This window comes from Littorina saxatilis, linkage group LG11, assembly GCF_037325665.1.
Source record: "Littorina saxatilis isolate snail1 linkage group LG11, US_GU_Lsax_2.0, whole genome shotgun sequence".
NCBI lineage: Eukaryota > Metazoa > Mollusca > Gastropoda > Littorinimorpha > Littorinidae > Littorina > Littorina saxatilis.
Window position 1 is genome coordinate 30,347,199 of NC_090255.1, and position 22,905 is coordinate 30,370,103.

Here is a 22,905-nt window from a genome sequence, read left to right on the forward strand (position 1 = left end):
ATTTCGAACAGCAGGATTGAAAGCAACTGTAAATAGCTCATGAAAGGAGAGGAAAAAAAAAAGATTTCTCACCAAAATGCAAGTGAGTGTTTGTTATATGAAGTCTTATATCGCGCGCGTATCTCTAGACTCGGACTTAAGGCGCAGGGATCTATTTATGCCGTGTGAGATGGAATTTTTTTACACAATACATCACGCATTCACATCGACCAGCAGATCGCAGCCATTTCGGCGCATATCCTACTTTTCACGGCCTATTATTCCAAGTCACATGGGTATTTTGGTGGACATTTTTTTTTATCTATGCCTATACAATTTTGCCAGGAAAGACCCTTTTGTCAATCGTGGGATCTTTAACGTGCACACCCCAATGTAGTGTACACGAAGGGACCTCGGTTTTTCGTCTCATCCGAAAGACTAGCACTTGAACCTACTACCTAGGTTAGGAAAGGGGGGAGAAAATTGCTAACGCCCTGACCCAGGGTCGAACTCGCAACCTCTCGCTTCCGAGCGCAAGTGCGTTACCACTCGGCCACCCAGTCTTGTTTGAAAGAGTGTGTGTGTGTGTGTGTGTGTGTGTGTGTGTGTGTGTGTGTGTGTGTGTGTGTGTGTGCAAGCAAAAAACATGGCTACAAGGAGAATTACCACAGCAAGTGAAATAAAAACTCTCACCAGGTACTCCAGTGTACGTGGAATGTCCAGGATAGATTTGACGCCGGCTGAAACCACGGCAACAGGTGTTCTCCCCAACTCCCTCAGGTCAGCACTCACATCTAGAGCTGAAACAATGAAAAAAGACATTTCAAACTGATACACGTGAGTACATGTTTGTGGTCTTTTGACCAAATTCGGGCTGAATACCTCAAGAGAACTTTAGCAAACTTATAGTCACAGGGGTTTGTTTGTTTGTTCGTTCATGGGCTGAACCTCCCACGGCTTTTACGTGTATGACCGTTTTTACCCCGCCATTTAGGCAGCCATACGCCGCTTTCGGAGGAAGCATGCTGGGTATTTTCGTGTTTCTATAACCCACCGAACTCTGACATGGATTACAGGATCTTTTTCGTGCGCACTTGGTCTTGTGCTTGCGTGTACACACGGGGGTGTTCGGACACCGAGGAGAGTCTGCACACAAAGTTGACTCTGAGAAATAAATCTCTCGCCGAACGTGGGGACGAACTCACGCTAACAGCGGCCAACTGGATACAAATCCAGCGCGCTACCGACTGAGCTACATCCCCGCCCTAGCAAACTTATAGTCACAGGGGTTAAAACGGTCATAAACATAAAAACCCACTTGTGCAAAAACATGAATGAACCTGGGAGTTTCAGCCCATGAACGAAGAAGAAGAAGAAGAAGAAGAAGAAGAAGAAGAAGAAGAAGAAGAAGAAGAAGAAGAAGAAGAAGAAGAAGAAGAAGAAGAAGAAGAAGAAGAAAAAGCTTTCTTTCGTCATGCATACTTGTTTACATAGTAAGAATAATGTGCAACACTTTTAATACAATGAAAGAAAGTTAAAAAAACAAAGGAGTACTGTACTCACCAATACAAGAACGACACAAGACGATACAAATTTTCGCTTATGAAAGCTTCATTAGGAAAAACAAGAACACAAAAGACAACAAAAAGCAGACGCAACACAAGACGATATGAATTTTCGCTTATGAAAGCTTCATCAGGAAAAACAAGAACACAAAAGACAACAAAAAGCAGACGCAACACAAGACGGTATGAATTTTCGCTTATGAAAGCTTCATCAGGAAAAACAAGAACACAAAAGACAACAAAAAGCAGACGCAACACAAGACGGTATGAATTTTTGCTTATGAAAGCTTCATCAGGAAAAACAAGAACACAAAAGACAACAAAAAGCAGACGCAACACGTGCTTTTTGTTGTCTTTTGTGTTCTTGTTTTTCCTGATGAAGCTTTCATAAGCGAAAATGCGTATCGTCTTGTGTCGTTCTTGTATCGGTGAGTACAGTAATCCTTTTTTTTTTTTAACTTTGTTCATCTTACCACAGTCACTTCGTTGTTTAGATATACAATGAAAGCATTTAAAACATAAGATCTGATGATATCTGACAAACAAAGAGAAGACAGTGCTCTAAATGCATACAACATGTGTATTAGAGTAAGTGAGAGTTCTTTTTGTTAGCATTTAGAACAGTCAACTTTGCATTTAAACACAGGCTACTTGAGCTTTTATAATACACATACTTTCTTCCACCCCTCTGTGCACGCCTCCTATCCCCCCTGTGGCAAAAATGGGAATGCCCGCCTTGTGAGCTGCTATCATGGTTCCTGACACTGTGGTACCGCCACTGAGACCCTGCAAATGATTTTAAAAAAATGAAGGTTTTCTAAACAGCAAAGAGGATACAGTGGAACCCCCCTTTCAAGGCCTCTGACAATTTAAAAAAATCAAGTCTTAAAATTAAGGTAGTCTTAAAATTGGGGTAAATGTATAGAGGTTATGAACAGAAAATCTGAAAAAATCTGGCCTTAAAAGGGAGGGAGTCTTAAAAAGACGGTTCTACTGTGTAGGTTTAACATAGTTTAAATGAAAAAGTACGCGCTGGCGCTTCTTCGGACATCAGAAATCATGCAGAATTCTGAGTTTAACTTGAATGATTACTGATACCAGAGCTACAGAAAGAAAGAATGGGTGAGGGGTTGTAGGATGAGGGGTAGGGCTGTGTGTGTGTGTGTGTTGTGTGTGTGTGTGTGTTGTGTGTGTGGGGGGAGGGTGTGTGTGTGGGGGGGGGGGGGGGGGGGGGAGGGGGTATGGGATGAAGAGTTCTGCAAATAAGTACACTTACAATTTACATTGGCTGGAATGCTGATACATGTATAGTGCAACCATTAACAAGTTTATCCTTCTTGTCTCACCTATTCTCAAAAATTCATCTATCTGTACGTGATCAACAGTAAATTTAGAGGCTTTATAAAAACGAGAATGCAATATTCTCACTTCAAATTTGAAAAGAAGCCGGTGTCAATTTACCTGTGCCATGACAACAGGAAGATCTCGTCTTGAAATTTTCACCAGTTGTGATGACTTCTCTGCAAGCCACTGGATCTCTGAAGCTGACAATCCTGCACGCAAATCATCCTACCCAGTAATGACAGCATGTTAATTATAAAAAACCAAGAAAGGCAAGTTGTTGGAACGTTGTTATTGACAAATTTACGTTACAGTCACAAATATGTCAACCCAACGGTCTTTTAAGTGCACAGACAAACAATAAACAACAAGAACTTAGCCTGGCTGATTTTTCTGCCGCCTGCTGGTAAACCGCAAGTGCATGATTTTTTTTAATGTTTTTGGATTTTCTCTTGCAAATGTTTGACTAAAACATGGACAGTGGAACCCTGGCCCCTCTTAAGACCCCTCGGTTTAAGACTTTTTTTCAGGCGGGGATGTAGCTCAGTCGGTAGCGCGCTGGATTTGTATCCAGTTGGCCGCTGTCAGCGTGAGTTCGTCCCCACGTTCGGCGAGAGATTTATTTCTCAGAGTCAACTTTGTGTGCAGACTCTCCTCGGTGTCCAAATACCCCCGTGTGTACACGCAAGCACAAGACCAAGTGCGCACGAAAAAGATCCTGTAATCCATGTCAGAGTTCGGTGGGTTATAGAAACACGAAAATACCCAGCATGCTTTCTCCGAAAGCGGCGTATGGCTGCCTAAATGGCGGGGTAAAAATGGTCATACACGTAAAAGCCGTGGGAGTTTCAGCCCATGAACGAACAAACAAAAGACTTTTTTTCTCTCCAGACTTGAGCATGTGGATACAGCACAATAAATGCTGCACTATTCTTCACAGTCTGCACTAACTTTTAAACAAATAATTCAACTTACCGCTCATTGTGAGGATGTGGCATTCCATGAGTGATGATCCAGGGCAACTACAGATTTTCTGCTCATAACCGCTGTAATTTTTCCTTCATGTTAAAAATACTTCCTTTGTTCAACCACCTTGGTTTTTCAGATTTTTGAAGGCCTTAGAAAGGGGGTTCCATCGTATTAAGAAATTAAAACTGCTCCAGACAGAATGAAAAGTTCTTCTTCTTCTTCTGCGTTCGTGGGCTGAAACTCCCACGTACACTCGTCTTTTTTCACGAGTGGAATTTTACGTGTATGACCGTTTTTACCCCGCCATTTAGGCAGCCATACGCCGCTTTCGGAGGAAAAAAGTCTTTCAGTAATAGCCATATGATTTATACATGTAAACCATCATTCTTTGACTTTCAATAAGCACAGATTTAACCTTCAAGAGAGTCACCATTTAAAATAAGCGTCACACAGAAAAAAAGGGATTTGTTTTAAATAGACAAACTGCGGAAATAACTCTGTTGGGTTTGTTTGATTGTGAAAGAGTAAATACTCTTGCTTTTAGTGAGGCAAGCTTTATACACGTGCTTCTTGTCCACGTGTTTTATACAGAGAGAGAGGGAGAGAGAGAGAGAGAGAGGGAGAGAGAGAGAGAGAGAGAGAGTGAGAGAGAGAGAGAGAGAGAGAGGGAGAGAGAGAGAGAGAGAGAGGTAGAGAGATAGAGAGAGAGAGAGAGATGGAGAGAGAGAGAGAGAGAGAGAGAGAGAGGGAGAGAGAGAGAGAGAGAGAGAGAGAGAGAGAGAGAGAGAGAGAGAGAAAAATCCCTGCGCTTAGAACTGTACCCACGGAATACGCGCGATATAAGCCTCATATTGATTGATTGGTTAATGACTGGCCTGTAATGTCACATGGGCAAGTTCGACTTTATAAAAGCAGGAGTTCTATTCCTTCTTTCAAAACCCATTCAAACCCGACACGAGTTATTTGCCAACATCGTCTATTCACAACAAATTTAACCCCTTCACTGCCACAGTGGTAGTAACTTATCCGAATGGTCTATGGAAAAGAACTGTGTTTAGAACCCCTACAAGTACTTGGACAGTGGTTACCTCCCATTTAGTTTTCAGAAATGTCCTGAAATGTTGTTGACACAAATCCCACGCATGAGATACGGTTATGGGCGTACGATAAACAGAAAATGACCACGTATTACATACGGGGTGGGCAGTGAAGGGGTTAAGGTCTCTGGAAGTTACAACTCACCTACACACACTTGCCCTTTGAGAACAGCCACTGTCGCTGGAATGGCCCCCAGGTGACGAATAATTTGTTCCACTGACAGCGCTGTCCTGTCAATCATAACAACACTTGTAAATAAAATTTATCCTTCTTATAATCAACCTCTGTAATTTTTCCTTCATGTTAAAAATACCTACTTTGTTCAAAGACCTGTGTTGTTCCGATTGTGTAGGCTTTAGAAGTAAGAATTCAAATAAAAAAAATAAAAAAAACCTTCAAATCAGCATTCCTTTGTCATATCATATATATATACAAAGAGGGGGAGGTAGAGAAAAACAAGTCGCGTAAGGCGAAATTACTACATTTAGTCAAGCTGTGGAACTCACAGAATGAAACTGAACGTAGTCCGCCGCTAGTGCAAAAGGCAGTGAAAGTGACGAGCCTGTTTGGCGCGGTAGCGATTGCGCTGTGCTTCATAGCACGCTTTACTGTACCTCTCTTCGTTTTAACTTTCTGAGCGTGTTTTTAATCCAAACATATCATATCTATATGTTTTTGGAATCAGGAACCGACAAGGAATAAGATGAAATAGTTTTTAAAACGATTTCGGAAATTTAATTTTGATCATAATTTTTATATTTTTAATTTTCAGAGCTTGTTTTTAATCCAAATATAACATATGTATATGTTTTTGGAATCAGAAAATGACGAAGAATAAGATGAAATTGTTTTTGGATCGTTTAATAAAAAAATAATTTTAATTACAAGTTTCCGATTTTTAATGACCAAACTCACTCATTAGTTTTTAAGCCACCAAGCTGAAATGCAATACCAAACCCCGGGCTTCGTCGAAGATTGCTTTGCCAAAATTTCAATCAATTTGATTGAAAAATGAGGGTGTGACAGTGCCGCCACAACTTTTACAAAAAGCCGGATATGACGTCATCAAAGGTATTTATCGAAAAAATGAAAAAACGTCCGGGGATATCATACCCAGGAACTCTCATGTCAAATTTCATAAAGATCGGCCCAGTAGTTTAGTCTGAATCGCTCTACACACACACACACACAGACAGACACACACACATACACCACGACCCTCGTCTCGATTCCCCCCTCTATGTTAAAACATTTAGTCAAAACTTGACTAAATGTAACAAGTCGCGTAAGGCGAAAATACAATATTTAGTCAAGTAGCTGTCGAACTCACAGAATGAAACGCAATGCCATTTTACTCGTAGCATCGTCAGGCCACCGCTCATGGCAAAGGCAGTGAAATTGACAAGAAGAGCGGGGTAGTAGTTGCGCTAAGAAGGATAGCACGCTTTTCTGTACCTCTCTTTGTTTTAACTTTCTGAGCGTGTTTTTAATCCAAACATATCATATCTATATGTTTTTGGAATCAGGAACCGACAAGGAATAAGATGAAAGTGTTTTTAAATTGATTTGGACAATTTAATTTGGATAATAATTTTTATATATTTAATTTTTAGAGCTTGTTTTTAATCCGAATATAACATATTTATATGTTTTTGGAATCAGCAAATGATGGAGAATAAGATAAACGTAAATTTGGATCGTTTTATAAATTTTTATTTTTTTTTACAATTTTCAGATTTTTAATGACCAAAGTCATTAATTAATTTTTAAGCCACCAAGCTGAAACGCAATACCGAACCCCGGGCTTCGTCGAAGATTACTTGACCAAAATTTGAACCAATTTGGTTGAAAAATGAGGGCGTGACAGTGCCGCCTCAACTTTCACGAAAAGCCGGATATGACGTCATCAAAGACATTTATCAAAAAAATGAAAAAAACGTTCGGGGATTTCATACCCAGGAACTCTCATGTCAAATTTCATAAAGATCGGTCCAGTAGTTTAGTCTGAATCGCTCTACACACACACACACACACACACACACACACACGCACGCACGCACGCACATACACCACGACCCTCGTTTCGATTCCCCCTCGATGTTAAAATATTTAGTCAAAACTTGACTAAATATAAAAAGAGAGAAAGAGAGAGAGAGAGAGAGAGAGAGAGAGAGAGAGAGAGAGAGAGAGAGAGAGAGAGAGAGAGAGAGAGAGAGAGAGATAGAGAGAGAGAGAGTCTGTGTGTATCCATATGTGCCCCTTGACATGTGTGTGTGTGTGTGTGTGTGTGTGTGTGTGTGTGTGTGTGTGTGTGTGTGTGTGTGTGTGTGTGTGTGACTGACTGAGAAATGAAGAAATATATAGAGAGAGAGGGGGGGGGGGGGGAGAGAAAGAAAGGAGCCGGAGACGTAAGTGTGTGTGTTTGTGAGTGTGTATCTGTGTGTGGGCACTTGCATTTATATCTAATACCAATACCTGCTCGGAGGGGAAAGCCATTGCATTTTTTGCAGTACTGAAAAACTTGCATCTCTACGATCATAAACTGTAGTCATGCAACCTGCTGTCAGTTTCGCTTGGAGCTTCTACTGAAAGCTAAAACCACAAAGATGATTGTGTATACCTTCAAAAACATGAGGATGTGGATACAGCACACTCAATTCTGCACTTTTCTTCACATTCTGCGCTAACTTTTAAAACGTAATTCAACTTACTGCTCATTGTGTGGGTGCGGCATTCCATGAGTGATGATCGTACTCTCCAGGGCTACCACAGGTTTCCCAGTGTGCAATGCTTCTCGCACTTCTTCTGACAGTCGCAGTTCTGAATCATAAAGCGCATCAATATATTTATTACACAAAATACAGAACAGCTAGAATACAGAATCTTTAATTGCCCAAGGTTGGGAATTTGTGATGACACTGTGATGTACCACTTGCCCATACACACAAACACACATAGACAAATACACATATTATATAGTGAAGTCCGGCTGTAGTGATAGACCCATATAGTGATAGTCCGGCTTTAGTAATATAATTTCTGGGTCCCGGTCCCAGTTGTTCATGTTCTTTGTTAACTTAGTCCGGTTGTAGTGATATTTTTCAGTCCGGATATAGTGATAGTCCGCTTGTAGTGATACTATTTTCAAGTCCCGGGGAAGCTAAAGTCCGGCTGTAGTGATAATGTTCGAGAGTAATCTCCCTTTACCAAAATGGCGAGCAAAAGCCAGCCACGCACTGTGCTTACCCTGAAGCGGAAAATTGATCTGACAATTTTTCATTTAACCCTTATTTCTAAGTGGCCCTTCTCTCTCTCTCAGTCTCTCTCTCTTTCTCTCTCTCTCTCTAAACTGAACACACACACACACGCACGCAAGCACGCACACACACACACACACACACTCACCGGCTGTTGAACTGCCAGGACGGGGGTAGGTTAACACAGGACATTTGCAAGGCTGACAAAGACGACAGAAGAAACGTCACAAAACGAAATCAATAGTGGTTCCAAAATCACCTTCTTACTGCCTTGAGGCTAGTTTACCAAATGTGCCGCCGCATGTAGCAATAAAAGCTTTGAAGATATCACTACAACTACAAGCGATTGGCCGGATGTAGTAATAAAACCTACAAAAATATCACTATAACCGGACGTCCAGATGTAGTGATAAAACCTACAAAAATATCACTATAACCGGACGTCCGGATGTAGTGATAAAACCTACAAAAATATCACTATAACCGGACGTCCTGGTGGTAATGATAGTACGGATGTAGTGATAAAAAAATTTGGTCCCGAGGGCTATCACTACATCTGGACTTCACTGTATCTATATATATATACGACTTGTGTCTGTGTGTCTGTGTGTCTGTGTGTCTGTGTGTTTGTGTATTTGTGTATTCGCCATGCACGGCCAAAGTTCTCGATGGATCTGCTTCAAATTTGGTGGGCTTATTCAGACAGACCCCGGACACAACCTCATCGATGAGATATTTCAACACGTGCTCTCAGCGCGCAGCGCGGAACCGATTTTGGTTCCACCTCAGCTATTTTGGTTCCACCTCAGCTTACCCGGGCCCCCATACCGACACACCATAGCCGCTACACCACATCACAACGCCAAAGTTCTCGGTGGATCTTTTTCAAATTTGGACACCGTATTCAGCTACACCCCGGACACAATATCATCGATGAGATATTTCAACACGTGCTCTCAGCGCGCAGCGCTGAACTCATTTTCGTTTTTGGGTTCATTTCACCATTATAAGTAACTCTTCCTTATCTTCTCCAGTGTTTGGCGTTTATCTCCCTTCCTTCGTGTGGCTTTCCCGTTCAGTTGTAAGTTACTACACTGCGCTGTCCACTGCGCTGAGCGTCTTCGGATATTCCCGGCGTTCTGTTACTGTTACCTATTTTTAGAAGGTCAACGCAGTGTACAGAACGTAAATTGGACCCGTAAATTATCCTCACTGTAAAAGTGCAAAGGTCGAATCAATTTATAGCCACGCGAAAAATACACTGTCATCTATCTCACTATAGATACGGCTTCTCTGTGTTTGTGTGTGTGTGTGTGTAAGTGTGTGTGTCTCTATGTAATCAACACCTGTGCATTCTTCAGTTCTGTTTGTGATGTGGTCTGGCGGCTTTTGTGTAATTTTATGTACTGGCCTTCCTTTGAGAAGCCATAACTTGCTCAGTCCTGTTTGAGTGGAGTTCGCCTCCAAAGGTGATTAACACGGTTACATTCGTCGACAAGGATGGGACTCGATATGGTCAGGAATGGCATTATGGCCACTGAATCATTTTCGTGCTGTTCCCATTCCACGAATCTGGGAGGGACCTAAGCTTGGCGGGTCCATAGTTCGGACGGCTCTAAGTACTTCTTCCCGGCGAAGCCGGCTACCCGGCGAAGCGGGTATTCATTCTAGTATAAATATATACTAGATGATTACCCGCTTCGCCGGGTACCGGCTTCACCGGGAAGAAGTAGAGCCGAATACCAGGCTGCGCCTGGGACCCGGCTTTGCAACACGGAGGAAGGGAGATAACCGCGGCTAGAGGAATAGCGAGACAGAGACAGACAGCGTGACGGTTCATCACAATCACCTTTGCAGGCGAAGTCCTGTCAAACGGGATTGAGAATTTTAGAGCTTATTTCTTAGCCCTATATTATCTGTTGTGGCTTCTCAAATGCCAGAACATACAGACAGACAAAAGCCGCTAGACCACATCACAAACAATACACAGGTTTTTGCCCACACACACACACAAACACACACAGATAAGCCGTATATATATATGTATATCTATATCTATAAATATATAGAGATAGGTGAGAGTGTATTTTTCACGTGGCTATAAATTGATTCGACCTTTTCACTTTGACAGTAAGAACAACTTACGGGTGCAAGGGAAGCGTTGTGGACAGCGCAGTGACATTCTAAAAATAGTAACTTAGAAACGGGAATATGGATTGAAGCCACACGAAGGAAGGGAGATAAACGCAAAACACTGGAGAAGATAAGGAAGAGTTACTTGTAATGGTGAAATGAACACAAAAACCAAAATCGGTTCAGCGCTGCGCGCTGAGAGCACATGTTGAAATATCTCATCGATGATATTGTGTCCGGGACGTAATCTGTTATTTGCTGTTCTATTTCTCTCTTGTGATCAACATGACAAGCCCTGTGTGTTTGAGTGTGTGTGCTCGTGCTCTCAACTAAAACAGAAGTCAAACTAGCAATCGTTAAAAACACAGTTAGTCCGACCAGCACTGCTATGTTCAGGCTATGCTCATGTGAAGTTACAGGCGTGCTCGGTACACACGCCCTTATCGGTACATCATTGACTACGATTGTTCTCTGGAAAAGCTGTTTAATGCATTTTGCGACTATTTCTAGCTCTTCTGCGGCGCAGTAGGCCATATAGACGATGAAGGTGTCCATAATATCAGGAGATGGGTGTGTAACCACTAGGTATTTAGTCAAATCCGTGTAAGAGGCTTTCAATTGACAGGGACAACCAAGCCACCATTATGTACCGACTTGACATAGATCAACAGACGTGCCTTTAGTTTAGAATAAGGTATGTGCAGAGACCTGTGCCTCATCTGAACACACAACTAAAGCTTGATGTTTCCGTCACACTTTGTCTTTTAGATCTTCATGGGATATACAGGTTACAACACTCGTGATTTTTTATATGGCTTGTATTTCAGTCAAGACCCAGCGGGAATAACGCCAGAGGCTCGTGAGTCCCTTGATATTCATCCGCTGGGTCTTGACTGAAATACAAGCCATATAAAAAACCACTCGTGTTGTAACCTCATATATTATTTATCATTACCTGTAGATGCAGCACCTGTAGACATAAACCTGCACGAAGCAGGCATACCTGATCTGGAAGAATGATGAAACAGCCTTGACACAAACTTCATTTCTTTCCCCACTTGTCTTGAATGCTGAAGAAACACCGGCACAATCTTCTTGGCTTCCTGTGCACCTGATAAACACGCTCTTGTCAGCTGATGATGTACATTGGCTGAAACTGAAGGGCCCAGCTCTCCGCAAATCGAAGCACCTGTTCCTTTTTGGATGATCCTATGTCTTGCACCTGGAATCAAATCTCTCGCTGTCAGTTTGTCCAAACTTGATTTGACACTTACACATGAAGACGGTCTGCTATGCTGGCTTTGGTGAATGAAGACATTTGTCCTCAAGAGTCTGAAGGTTTCAGAAGAAAAGTTTCTAGCTGCCTTGGACATCGGTAGATTGTTACCGCTAGATGGAAGCAAACAGTGCTGATATGCAAGCGGGGTTAGTCTCCGATGACCAGAAAAACCTGGATGTTGATAACATCTTGTGTAAAGAGTGTGGATGTTCTTCGGATGTCTCAACATCTTCTTTCCTGGCTGCTGGTTGGATGAGTGTGTTGAACAGATTAGATATTGCTTGCACAGATGACCTGTAACAATCAAAGGATTCCGTTTTATTCTAAAATTGGAACACTGAATGAGTGAATATATATAACAGCTAGGGTAGTAGTTAGGCCAAAAAAAAAAATAGGTGTGGTTACGGTAACATAGCCAAAAAAAATAGGGTAGGAAGGTAGGCAATCTTTTTTTTTTTTCAACTTTTTTTTCTAATGTGTACAAATTAAACCTACTTGACAGGGAAATAAGTGTGCGACTCGAGCGATTTCGTTTTCATTGCGTTTTCTGCACTTTTTTTTGGTTTTTTTGTTTGACAAATGTAATAAAAAGTTATAGGGTCGGCCCCTAAAAATAGGGTAGGTCGGGTTACCGTAACCACACCTATTTTTTTTTAGGCCTTAAGTAGTATATAGATAGTTAACTTTTTTCACAAATGCCATAGGCCCTGATGCCAATATATAATAACTAGATGAATACCCGCTTCGCCGGGTAGCCGGCTTCGCCGGGAAGAAGTACTTAGAGCCGTACGCCGGCTTCGCCGGGTCCGAACAATGGACCCGCCAAGCTTAGGTCCCTCCCAGATTCGTGGAATGGGAACAGCACAAAAATGATTTAGTGGCCATAATGCCATTCCTGACCATATCGAGTCCCATCCTTGTCGACGAATGTAACCGTGTTAATCACCTTTGGAGGCGAACTCCACTCAAACAGGATTGAGCAATTTAGCGCTTATCTCTAAGCCCTTTTGAACTGTTATGGCTTCTCAAAGGAAGGCCAGTACATACAAATACACAAAAGCCGCCAGACCACATCACAAACAGAACTGAACAATCCACAGGTGTTGCCCACATAGAGAGACACACACACACACACACACAAACACAGAGAAGCCGTATATATAGAGAGATAGATGACAGTGTATTTTTCACGTGGCTATAAATTGATTCGACCTTTGCACTTTTACAGTGAGGATAATTTACGGGTCCAATTTACGTTCTGGACACTGCGGTGACCTTCTAAAAATAGTAACAGAACGCCGGGAATATCCGAAGATGCCGCCCCCTCATACTATAGTGCACCATACGAAGGAAGGGAGGTAAACGCTGAAAACATGGAGAAGATAAGGAAGAGTTATGGTAGTTGATCCCCCCAAAAAACCAAAATCGGTTTGCGCTGCGCGCTGAGAGCACGTATTGAAATATCTCATCGACCAGATTTTGTGCGGGGTGTATCTGAATATGGACACCAAATTTAAAGCAGATCCATCGAGAACTTTGGCCGTGCATGGCGATTACACAACACACATACACACACACACAGACAGACAGACAGACACAAGTCGTATATATATATAGATAATAGTAATAATAATAATAATGGAACATTTACATATAGCGCTTCTCCACAGCTCTGCCAATATATAGAGCGTCCCATCCGGGTTCCTCAATGCCTTGTTTTGGATATGATTTTAAACTTATTTGGGAAATATATCTTCTTCTTCAGCATTCCAGAATTTTCTGGTTATGTGTGAGCTCGTTTGCCCATTTGGGTTCCCCAAACTATAATCTGAGAGCATAGTCAGCTTCACTTCGCTTTCGTTGAGTAGGCATGCTGAATATTTTCGTGTTTCCATAACCCACCGAACTCTGACATGGATCACAGGATCTTTTTCGTGCACACTTGGTCTTGTGCTTGCGTGTACACACGAAGGGGGTTCAGTCACTAGCAGGTCTGCACATAAGTTGACCTGGGAGATCGGAAAAATCTCCACACTTAACCCACCAGGCGGCAGCGACCGCGATTCGAACTCCCGACCTCCCGATTAGAAGGCTGACGTCTTACCACCACGCAACTGCGCCCGTCAGTTTCTCAATGCCTTGTTTCGGATATGATTTGAAATTTATTTGGGAAATATATCAAATTTCATTTATACATTAAAATCAAAATTCCATCTCTGTACCATGTTTTTCTTGCTCTTTCTTTTACGGCGGGGCGGGGATATAGCTCAGTCGGTAGCGCGCTGGAATTGTATTCAGTTGGCCGCTGTCAGCGTGAGGGCGATCCCAGGTTCGGCGGAAATTTATTTCACAGAGTCAACTTTGTGTGCAGACTCTCTTCGGTGTCCGAACCACCCCCCGTGTATACTACATTGGGTGTGCACGTTAAAGATCCCACGATTGACAAAAGGGTCTTTCCTGGCAAAATTGCTTAGGCACAGTTAATAATTGTCTACCATACCCGTGCGACTTGGAATAAGGCCGTGAAAGGTAAATATGCGCCGACATGGCTGCAATCTACTGGCCAGGGATGTTGCTACAAATTCATACCTATAGGACAAATGTCCTGAGTTCTTCAGCATCAATAGGACATTTGACCGCTTTCAGAAAGTGTAATAGGACATTATGATTTTGCGCCAAACAGCTTATAACACATTCCATGGAATTGTTCCAAAGTCATGCGCCCACACACACACGCACACACACACACCCACGCGCGCGCGCTGTAGAACACACACATAATATAGTAAATACATCAACACAGTGTGCGTATAAATGATGTTGTATTTTGTTTCAAAGAAACCACAAAAAAGAAACCAACATGAACAACTTCAGAGCTCGTACTTTGATTAAATACTGCATGATTTGGATAAAAGTTGACAAACAAAATGATCGGTTTGATCTAATGCTGATCTTTTGCAGGCTTTAGTGTTTTTTTTCAGCGGCATAATTCAGTGCTTCGTCTCGTATCGAAAACAAAAGCAGACTACAAATTTAGTCAGTTGGAGTTGTCTCCCGTACTCCTGTAGCATGCACTGATCTAAAAAGAATCCACTATTTTTAGATCAGTGCGCTGCACCGAGACGGTTATACCCAAACGGCGCATACCGCAAACGGTTCGGGAATTCCCGACAAAAGAAAAGATCCGCACGCGGCACTGACAACTTCAGTGTCAGCTGAACACGAGAGCGTTCGGTCTTTTGGAAGATTTGTATCTTGAAATGAAAATTAACGAATATCGCGCTGTCCGAAGGAATGGAGTACATATCGGACAATGACCACGCTCAGGCTAAAACGATAGGACATCTGACCGACATGCGGCAATGTGAATCGGACATTTGGGGATTTTCATCGTTATATGTCCGATGTCCGACGCCTAACGACATCCCTGACTGGCCGTATAAAATTTCATCTCACACGGCATCACTGCAGAGAGCCTATAACTGTACCCACGGAATATGCGCGATATAAGCCTCATTGATTGATTGATTGATTACCCCTTGGGGGGGGGGGGGGGGGGGGGGGTAAGCCACTAATAAAGTTTATATAGCAGGTCTGCACATAAGTTGACCTGGGAGATCGGCGGAAAAATCTCCACCCTTAGGCCACCAAGCGCGGCCGGGATTGAACAATCGACCTTCCGCTTGGAAGGCCGGCGTCTTATTCACTAGGTCATTGCGCCCGTCCTACCAGTTGCAGGGTTTAGCTGTCCCGGCGATTTGCTTTTACCAGGTTTGCACATTGATTAAACTAAAGATGGATTTGTTCCCCTCAAGTATGCACAAAAAAAGTTTCAAAGAAGCAATTGCCCCCTTACCATTCAAAGGTACCGGGTAATGCAGCCAACCTAAACCATTGTCAAAAATGCTAACAATAAGAACGTTTATGACCTGGACAGCACCTGCAGCACTGACTCCTGCAACTTTCGCTCTCTTTCAGCACAATAAACTTCCGGTGACCTTTGCACCCAAAGTTTTCGAGGTTGAAAATGGAATCAAAAACCATAACAGAAACACTGTTTTTCGAAAACATATTACATCAGTTCAAACGCTAATAAAAATATTAAAAAAGGGAATCAAAAAGCGATTTATATGTGAACTGCTGTACTACCAGAGTTGTTTCCCTTCAGGAGAGGGGAGGTTATGCTCGCTTACTTTTGGTTTCATGCCTCAGTCACGGTTAGTTTTATTATTATTTTGTTGTTGTTGTTCGTTTGCGATGATGAAATGATTGCGTTCTGTATTATTTAGCTGGGAAGATAACAGATTTTTCACCCAGGCTTTCAAACCAGACCGAATTTTTAATCCCCCCTTTGCGCTTTCGTTCAGCGCACAACCTGCCTGACCCTGCCTCTTCTGACCTAGTTTCTGGCATTCCAGACTTACCCCGCGCTGTGGGCAACAGACAGCCACTTCTTTGTACTTGCTGTGCTTGTGGCTGGCAGTGAGATGCCGCTGGTTTATAACAGTTTCTCGATCTCCGCTTCTGGATGCTAACTTTTATTCTGGAGTGTGCGTTACGTGCTATCTATCATACTTAATATCAGCACTAGTTTTGTCTGTATCGCGGGGGCTGTGAGATTGTTTACTGTAGCATGGATCTTCTACAACTTGTGTTTTTACGTGGCGCTTATGCATTTTTTCCTACGTCTGGTTTTTTGATGGTTTGGACATGTATGCTTGTGTATGATCCAGATCCAAAGAGGTAGCCAGCATGGGGTTGAAACTGTAGTTCTACTTCAGATAAAGGTGTACTTTATGTTATTTCATCATGGAATCGATTCATTCTTTACAAGAACATTGTCGTCGTGTGAACTCTTTGTGTAGAATTTGTGGTGAAAGAGTAGTTAAAAGACAACAACAAAAAAGGTATGTGAGCAAGTGTGAAAAATATGCAGCTGATTTGCACACACACCATTCGCTGGATATTTCAAGTGATGAAGACGGGAAACATCCTACAGGGATGTGCATCAAGTGCTACAAGAGACTTTGGAGATGTAAACATGAAGCTTCCGGTTCTGCCTCAACATGTAACACTTCTACAGAGAATGCCGCTTGTGATATTAACAAAATGAAACAAGTGTGGACTGCGTTTAATGCCAATAAACCTTTGAGTGAATGTGCTGCTTGTTGTCATTTTAACTCTCATTGCAAAGCTGGAAGACCCAAGAAAGTGATATCAGGAGCATGTAAAATAAATATGACAGAAAGTGATCATGGCGTGACTCTTGACAGTATCTCCACTGCGCTGTTGCCAACCACATCGAATTGTATGTCAACACCACAAAAAAGGCAGAAAACAGTTGACATGCAGACTTCACCAATAGTACTCAAATCTTCGCCTCCGGGCATTCCAGTTGACATACAGACTTCACCAATAGTACCCAAATCTTCGCCTCCAGGCATTCTAGCTGACGCTGCACCAGGTGACTTGCAGACTTCACCAATAGTATCCAAATCTTCACCTCCGGGCATTCCAGTTGACATACAGACTTCACCAATAGTACCCAAATCTTCGCCTCCGGGCATTCTAGCTGACACTGCACCAGTTGACCTGCAGACTTCACCAATAGTATCCAAATCTTCGCCTCCGGGCATTCCAGCTGACGCTGCAAATTCTTTGGTTCAATTCAGACAAAAGCAGTCACTGCGCGACATACAAGAAATACAAGCACCGTTGTCGCCTCAAGAAGAAAACTACTTGGCACACCTCGTTCACATCAAAATGCAGGAGTCTGGTGACAAAGTCACTGTCAGGTGTAAGACGAGAGGACAGCCCATCATTCTGAAGAAAATGACATACAGTTCCCCAAACGATCTGCTCTTGCCCTTTAAAGACAAAAAGGTCAAAAGTAATACAGCAAGTGAGACTGGATATTTTGGGGCAATTCTCTCTCTCTCTTTCTTTGACTTTGTGTATGTGTGTACGTGTGTAATACTTGGCATATCTGATATTTAGTTTTCTACAGTACATGGGTAGTTTTGATAATTTACTTGAACATGTATACTCTAGCTTTCATCCAGTTGTTTGATTTTGTTTGCGTCTGTCTTTTTTTCCTTTTTTTTGGGGGGGGGGGTTATAACTAAAAACAATTGCAGTATTTGATTGTTCTGGCATGTTTTGCTGTAATGTCTATTGTCACTAACTTAATTAATTCTGATATTTTGTTTTGTTTTGATGCAGAGCACAGACAAGAACCAAGGAGTGGGCACTGATGCAGCTACCGTCTTCCTGGTGTTGTGTTGGCTTGGTGTGTACCTGAAATACCGAGCTGTGTCACTATTGAACTATTACACAGTATTAGCTTCACGCTTTGGGTGAATATAGATCATCATTGAGACTAATAGTTTTCTCATGTGAGAGAGTCCATTCAAGTGGCGGTGTTCAGCCCAGGAATATTAACATGGCACCAAGAACAGTGAAAGGATTTTTTCACATAGCACACTGGGTAAGCTCAGTTTTAACGAGAAGTGATTGGGACGCTTACCTGAGATTGTCAAAATTGTTCAACAATCAATTAAAATTATTCCAGCCTCTGTCAGTGTCACTCAATTGTGACCAACAACATTCTCAGCAGAGAAGAAACAGAGAACAACTTGAAATCAACGGGGTACCTTCAGAAAATTGTGCACTTAGTTCTCAGGGATGCACTGAACTGTTTCCTTCGGCATTTACGCTCACCGATGTGGAGGATGACGGAAGACAGAGATGCATTAATAGCAATTCACCTGAAGAACGTACTGATTCTGCTGTGGTAGAAGTACATGATCAGAGTTGTTCATTTCCAGGTGGAATTAAACATGACAACGAATATGCAAAATACGAAGGTCATTCAGGAACTGTGAAGTTCACACATTCTGGTGAGCATCATGCTACAGGTAATACAACATTGTTCTGGGCTGGCTTTGCTTCTGGAAAGTATGCCTGTGGCCCTCAACGTAACATCTGTTCAGCGCCTGTAAAAAGACTCTTCCACACCTGTGTAACACCTGCTACCAACACGACAGGTATACACTCTTGGTGCCAGACTTTTCGACACACACCTGTTCGCCATTCCAGCGACAGCATTTCCAGGAAGAGAATTCCACTAGCGCACACTGAGGAGATCAACGAAGTCTTGGAAGAATATGCAGTGATCATTCAGGAGTTTTCACAGGTCTTGGGGTGCAGCGAAACGGAAATGAGAGATATGGTTCGTCGTGACACGCGACTGGTGACCAAGTACTCCAAACATGAAGTCATCATGAAGATGAAGCTGCTGCTAAAAAATGGGTTTCAGCCCGGAGAAATCATAAGCAAGTGAGTTGTTGCTATGTAAACTTCTTCTTTGTTCATGGATTGAAACTCCCAGTTTTTACTAGTATGACTGTTTTTACCCTGCCATTTAGGCAGCCATATGCCGCTTTCAGGGGATGCATGCTGGGTATTTTTGTGTTTCTATAACTCACCTTACTCTGACATGGATTACAGGATCTTTTCCGTGCGCACTTGGTCTTGTGCTTGCGTGTACACATGCAGGGGGATAAGTCACTAGCAGGTCAGCACATGAATTAAGTTGACTTGGGAGATCGGAAAAATCTCCACCCTTAACCCAACAGGCGCGGCTGGGGTTCGAACCCACGACCGCCCGCTTGGGAGGCCGGCGTCGTATCCACTTGGGCATTGCGCCCGTCGCTATGTTAACAAGTTCTGGCATTGTCGGACCTGATGTGACTGTCCCATTGTTTTAGCCAGTCAAGCTGAAGTTTTATTTTCTAACAATATCTGCTTTTTCTTAAACACATGTTTCATAAAGAAGTCTCATTGTGGCTTTCAGACATAGAGAGTTACTGAGCAGGTTTCAGGCCACTGGCTTGGTTATATTTAGAGCACATAATCATAATTACTGTCTAATTGGAGCACATGTTTTGATGTTAAACTGTTAAATTTTTCCCAGCTGTAACTTATTTGGTAAATGTATTACCAAAGTTACACGCAAAACGATTTTCCCCAAAACGTTTGTCTGTTATTCTCATTTAAATCGTAATAAATGTCCAGTTATTTAAGTTAATCTGAGTTATTTTGGTCTCTTGTGAACAAGGGCTTGTAACCAAAATATTTTCCCTCGTATCCCTTAATTATTTTAATTCATGCAATTTGTTGCAGCTATCAAGTGTTCTCAAGAAGTCTGCTGGTCTTCTACACCCGCTTGCAGGACATGGAACCGGTAAAGCGTTACAGACGCTTCCTTAGGCTGCTGGTGCTTTCTGACGCTCAGTTCCGGTCACGCATGAGTCACTACCATCAACAGGTGGAGGTCATGGGTTGTCACATGAGCCAGGCCAGTTTCGTCGCCGATCTACTCGAGTGGACACAGGAAGAGGTGGAAGCTCTTGGGGAGAAGAACAATTACGAATTTTTGCTGACACTACCTCCAAGCAGGTTGAAAGAAATGGTGGATTTTCTGCAGCATGCTGGCTTGAGTATCCCCGAAATTCGTGAAGATGTTCTGATGCTAAAATGTCCGCCGGAAGAGGCCAGGGAGAGAGTGCAGAGGGTGCGGGCAGCAGGCGTCTTCAAGCTGGATCTTCTTGCCTACATCCTCACCAACTCTGAAGAGCATTTCAGCGCGAGCTTGGCTTCGTGGACACGTAACGCGAACGCGCTCGAAGGATACGCTGACGAACGAGAGTTACTGATGGATAGGCTGCAATGCACCGAAGCACAGCTCACAGACATGTTGAGAAAAAACGTCCTCGTGGCAAACATGACCTCGAACAAGTTGAAGAGTTGCCTCGACGTTTTGCAGAAGGAGATTAGGGTGTCATCGGAAGCTATTCTTCAGCATGGGCTACTGCTGCATTATAGCCCGGAGAGGTTACGGTCGCGCTGGGCTCTTCTCAGGTCGTTTGGTTTGTCTGAGCAAGACCTTGTGAGAGAGCTTCTGTTGACTGAGAGGAAGTTTATTTTGAAGTACGGATTTGGAAGTTATTAGGATAGACTGGAGAGTGTTTTTTTGTGTCTGATGTATTTTTCTTCCTGAAATTTCTGTTGCTGTTGTTTGTGGTACATGTACTGACTAATGTGTTTGTACCCACGCTATCCGAATAGGGATAAACAGCGTAAAATTCCTTACATAATTCCCAATGGGTTGTCCATACGCACTGCGTAGTTCAAATTATGTCATCGTTCATTTGTTTGTTTACAAAGATAATCTTTCAAAAGTTGGGCAATGGACGAACTCACGCTGACAGCGGCCAACTGGATACAAATCCAGCGCGCTACCGACTGAGCTACATCCCCGCCCACCTCATTCAATAATAAGGTAAGCAAAATCATGCTCAACCCCCAGCCTTACAGACCAGTGGATCGTACAAGTCAATAATGAAACGAATATTATGGATAGTAATGCTGAAATGTTCTCACACATCTTCACAGCGTGAACCATGCTGAGCATGCATTTACATTGCTTTGCTTTTTCTTGGCCGAGAGAGAGAGAGCGACAGGTTCAGAATCAATGTAAAAGAAAACTACGTAATTGTTGATTGGACACGAAATAAGGGGCGTGGTTTAATTCGTTTTGTTCTTCATCATTTTGATGATATGATATGATATGATATGTTGACAGACTGGTAGTGGTACTTAGGCTGTTGAGCCTTTGTCTGATCTTTTGATCAGTTGCTATCCTAGCCTAACTTTGAGCTAGGTAACCTACACGATCTTTTGACCGTGGCCTATTCTATCAACTTTTTCTTGGCTGGTGGGAATTTGTAGTGAGAGCCGGGCATACTGACATTTGGGCTATACATATAGTCTTTCAGTGCATTGTGCAAGCGATTTTTGAAACTGTTCATTGTCAGCGCTTCTGCCACATTCTTGTCCAAGGAGTTCCATGTGTCTATGATTCTGTTCGTGAAGAAAGATTGTCGGAGAGCTGTTCTGCATTGTTTCTTCTTGAGCTTGAACTGATGTCCACGGGTATTACACAGGCTATTCAGCTCCAGTGGGTTCTTGCAATCGTAGTATCCATGCATGAATTTGTATGCTTCAATCATGTCTCCCCGGATACGCCTATAGCACATGCTTGGAACTTTCAAGACTCTCAAACGCTCTTCGTAACTCAAGGTCTTCAACCCTGGGATACACTTCGTGGCTCTTCTTAACACACTTTCAATCAGATTTCTATCTTTCTCGAGTCGAGGACTCCACACCACATTTGCAAATTCCAGATGAGGCCGTACAAGTGCAACAAAGAGAAATTTTGACCATGTAATGTTCCATGAGCTTGTCAGCATGGCATACTGAAATAATGGGTAGTGCCTAATGGAAGCCGTCTATTAGGTTGCAAATTAGTGACATTACAGTCCCGTTTTTGCGGTCAGATCATGGAGTGTATGTTGAAGAATGTGAGTACGGTATTCTCTCCTGTCCAGTAGGTTCTATGCATATAGGTGCTTGGCGTCTTAATCCGGTGTGCACATGAGCATTTACATAGAGTGTGTTGTGTAGTCATGTCAGTTTGCTGCCATTCAGGTTGTACAGACTTGTAGAGTATTTTATGTGAAGTGGACAAGATGTGAATGCGGTATTATGTAGAGTGTGTGTGTGTGTGTGTGCCTGTGGGTATAAGTGAGTGTGTGTATGCAGTTCTGTTTGTTTGGTTGTTGTGTTTGAATGTACTATGTATTGAATGAACTCAAACCAAGATATATTCCTGTGTAATGCACATGGTTGAAATAAATCTTATATCTTATGTCTATTTAAAGTTCAATTGTGTGTGTGTTTATGTGTGTTTGTGGTTGTGTGTGTGTGTGAGTGTTCAATAGACAAACTCCAGAAATAATTTCTATTCCGTCAAGGGCTCTTTTCTATGATATATGATTCTTCTATTTTTCATGGTTTTTATGCTTTTTTTTTACAGAATGCTGTTCAGAAGAATTTACATAAAAATGAAATGACAAACCAGTGTTCGTATGCAATCAGTTGTGTGATCAAACGTGTTTGAACTTTTCTAGACACTGTACACTACAATGTGGATCCATTGTGCACACACACCGGCACGGTTGGCCTAGTGGTAAGGCGTCCGCCCCGTGATCGGGAGGTCGTGGGTTCGAACCCCGGCCGGGTCATACCTAAGACTTTAAAATTGGCAATCTAGTGGCGTCTGGCATTATGGGGTTAGTGCTAGGACTGGTTGGTCCGGTGTCAGAATAATGTGACTGGGTGAGACACGAAGCCTGTGCTGCGACTTCTGTCTTGTGTGTGG

At 42.6% G+C, this 22,905-nt stretch overlaps 2 protein-coding genes across 4 annotated transcripts in view; one reads left to right on the top strand and one right to left on the bottom strand.

Moving 5' to 3' along the window:
- The window catches only part of LOC138980596 (uncharacterized), a 56,648-nt gene extending 41,093 nt beyond the window's left edge, over window positions 1-15,555 (bottom strand). The window contains exons 1-7 of one of the 2 annotated variants that reach the window (XM_070353503.1): window positions 15,478-15,555; window positions 11,346-11,915; window positions 7,664-7,772; window positions 5,097-5,182; window positions 3,006-3,097; window positions 2,219-2,330; window positions 673-779 (exon numbers count right to left, since the gene is read on the bottom strand). In XM_070353503.1, coding sequence (XP_070209604.1) covers window positions 673-779; window positions 2,219-2,330; window positions 3,006-3,097; window positions 5,097-5,182; window positions 7,664-7,772; window positions 11,346-11,850 — 1,011 coding nt within the window. In that variant the 5' untranslated portion in view covers window positions 11,851-11,915; window positions 15,478-15,555. Of the gene's footprint in view, window positions 1-672; window positions 780-2,218; window positions 2,331-3,005; window positions 3,098-5,096; window positions 5,183-7,663; window positions 7,773-11,297; window positions 11,916-15,477 lie in introns of both variants that reach the window. The other variant, XM_070353502.1, reaches the window with a different exon arrangement.
- Window positions 15,556-15,771: 216 nt separating this feature from the next.
- On the top strand, window positions 15,772-22,592 carry LOC138980237 (uncharacterized). 2 transcript variants are annotated; one of them, XM_070353083.1, is made up of 3 exons: window positions 15,772-15,838; window positions 17,844-18,959; window positions 19,806-22,592. In XM_070353083.1, the coding sequence occupies exons 2-3, from the start codon at window positions 18,064-18,066 to the stop codon at window positions 20,632-20,634; spliced, it is 1,725 nt and encodes a 574-aa protein (XP_070209184.1). In that variant the 5' UTR covers window positions 15,772-15,838; window positions 17,844-18,063; the 3' UTR covers window positions 20,635-22,592. The 2 variants fall into 2 exon arrangements, with proteins under 2 accessions (XP_070209184.1, XP_070209185.1); XM_070353084.1 differs by lacking the exon at window positions 15,772-15,838 and adding an exon at window positions 16,059-17,523.
- The last annotated feature ends 313 nt before the right edge of the window (window positions 22,593-22,905 follow it).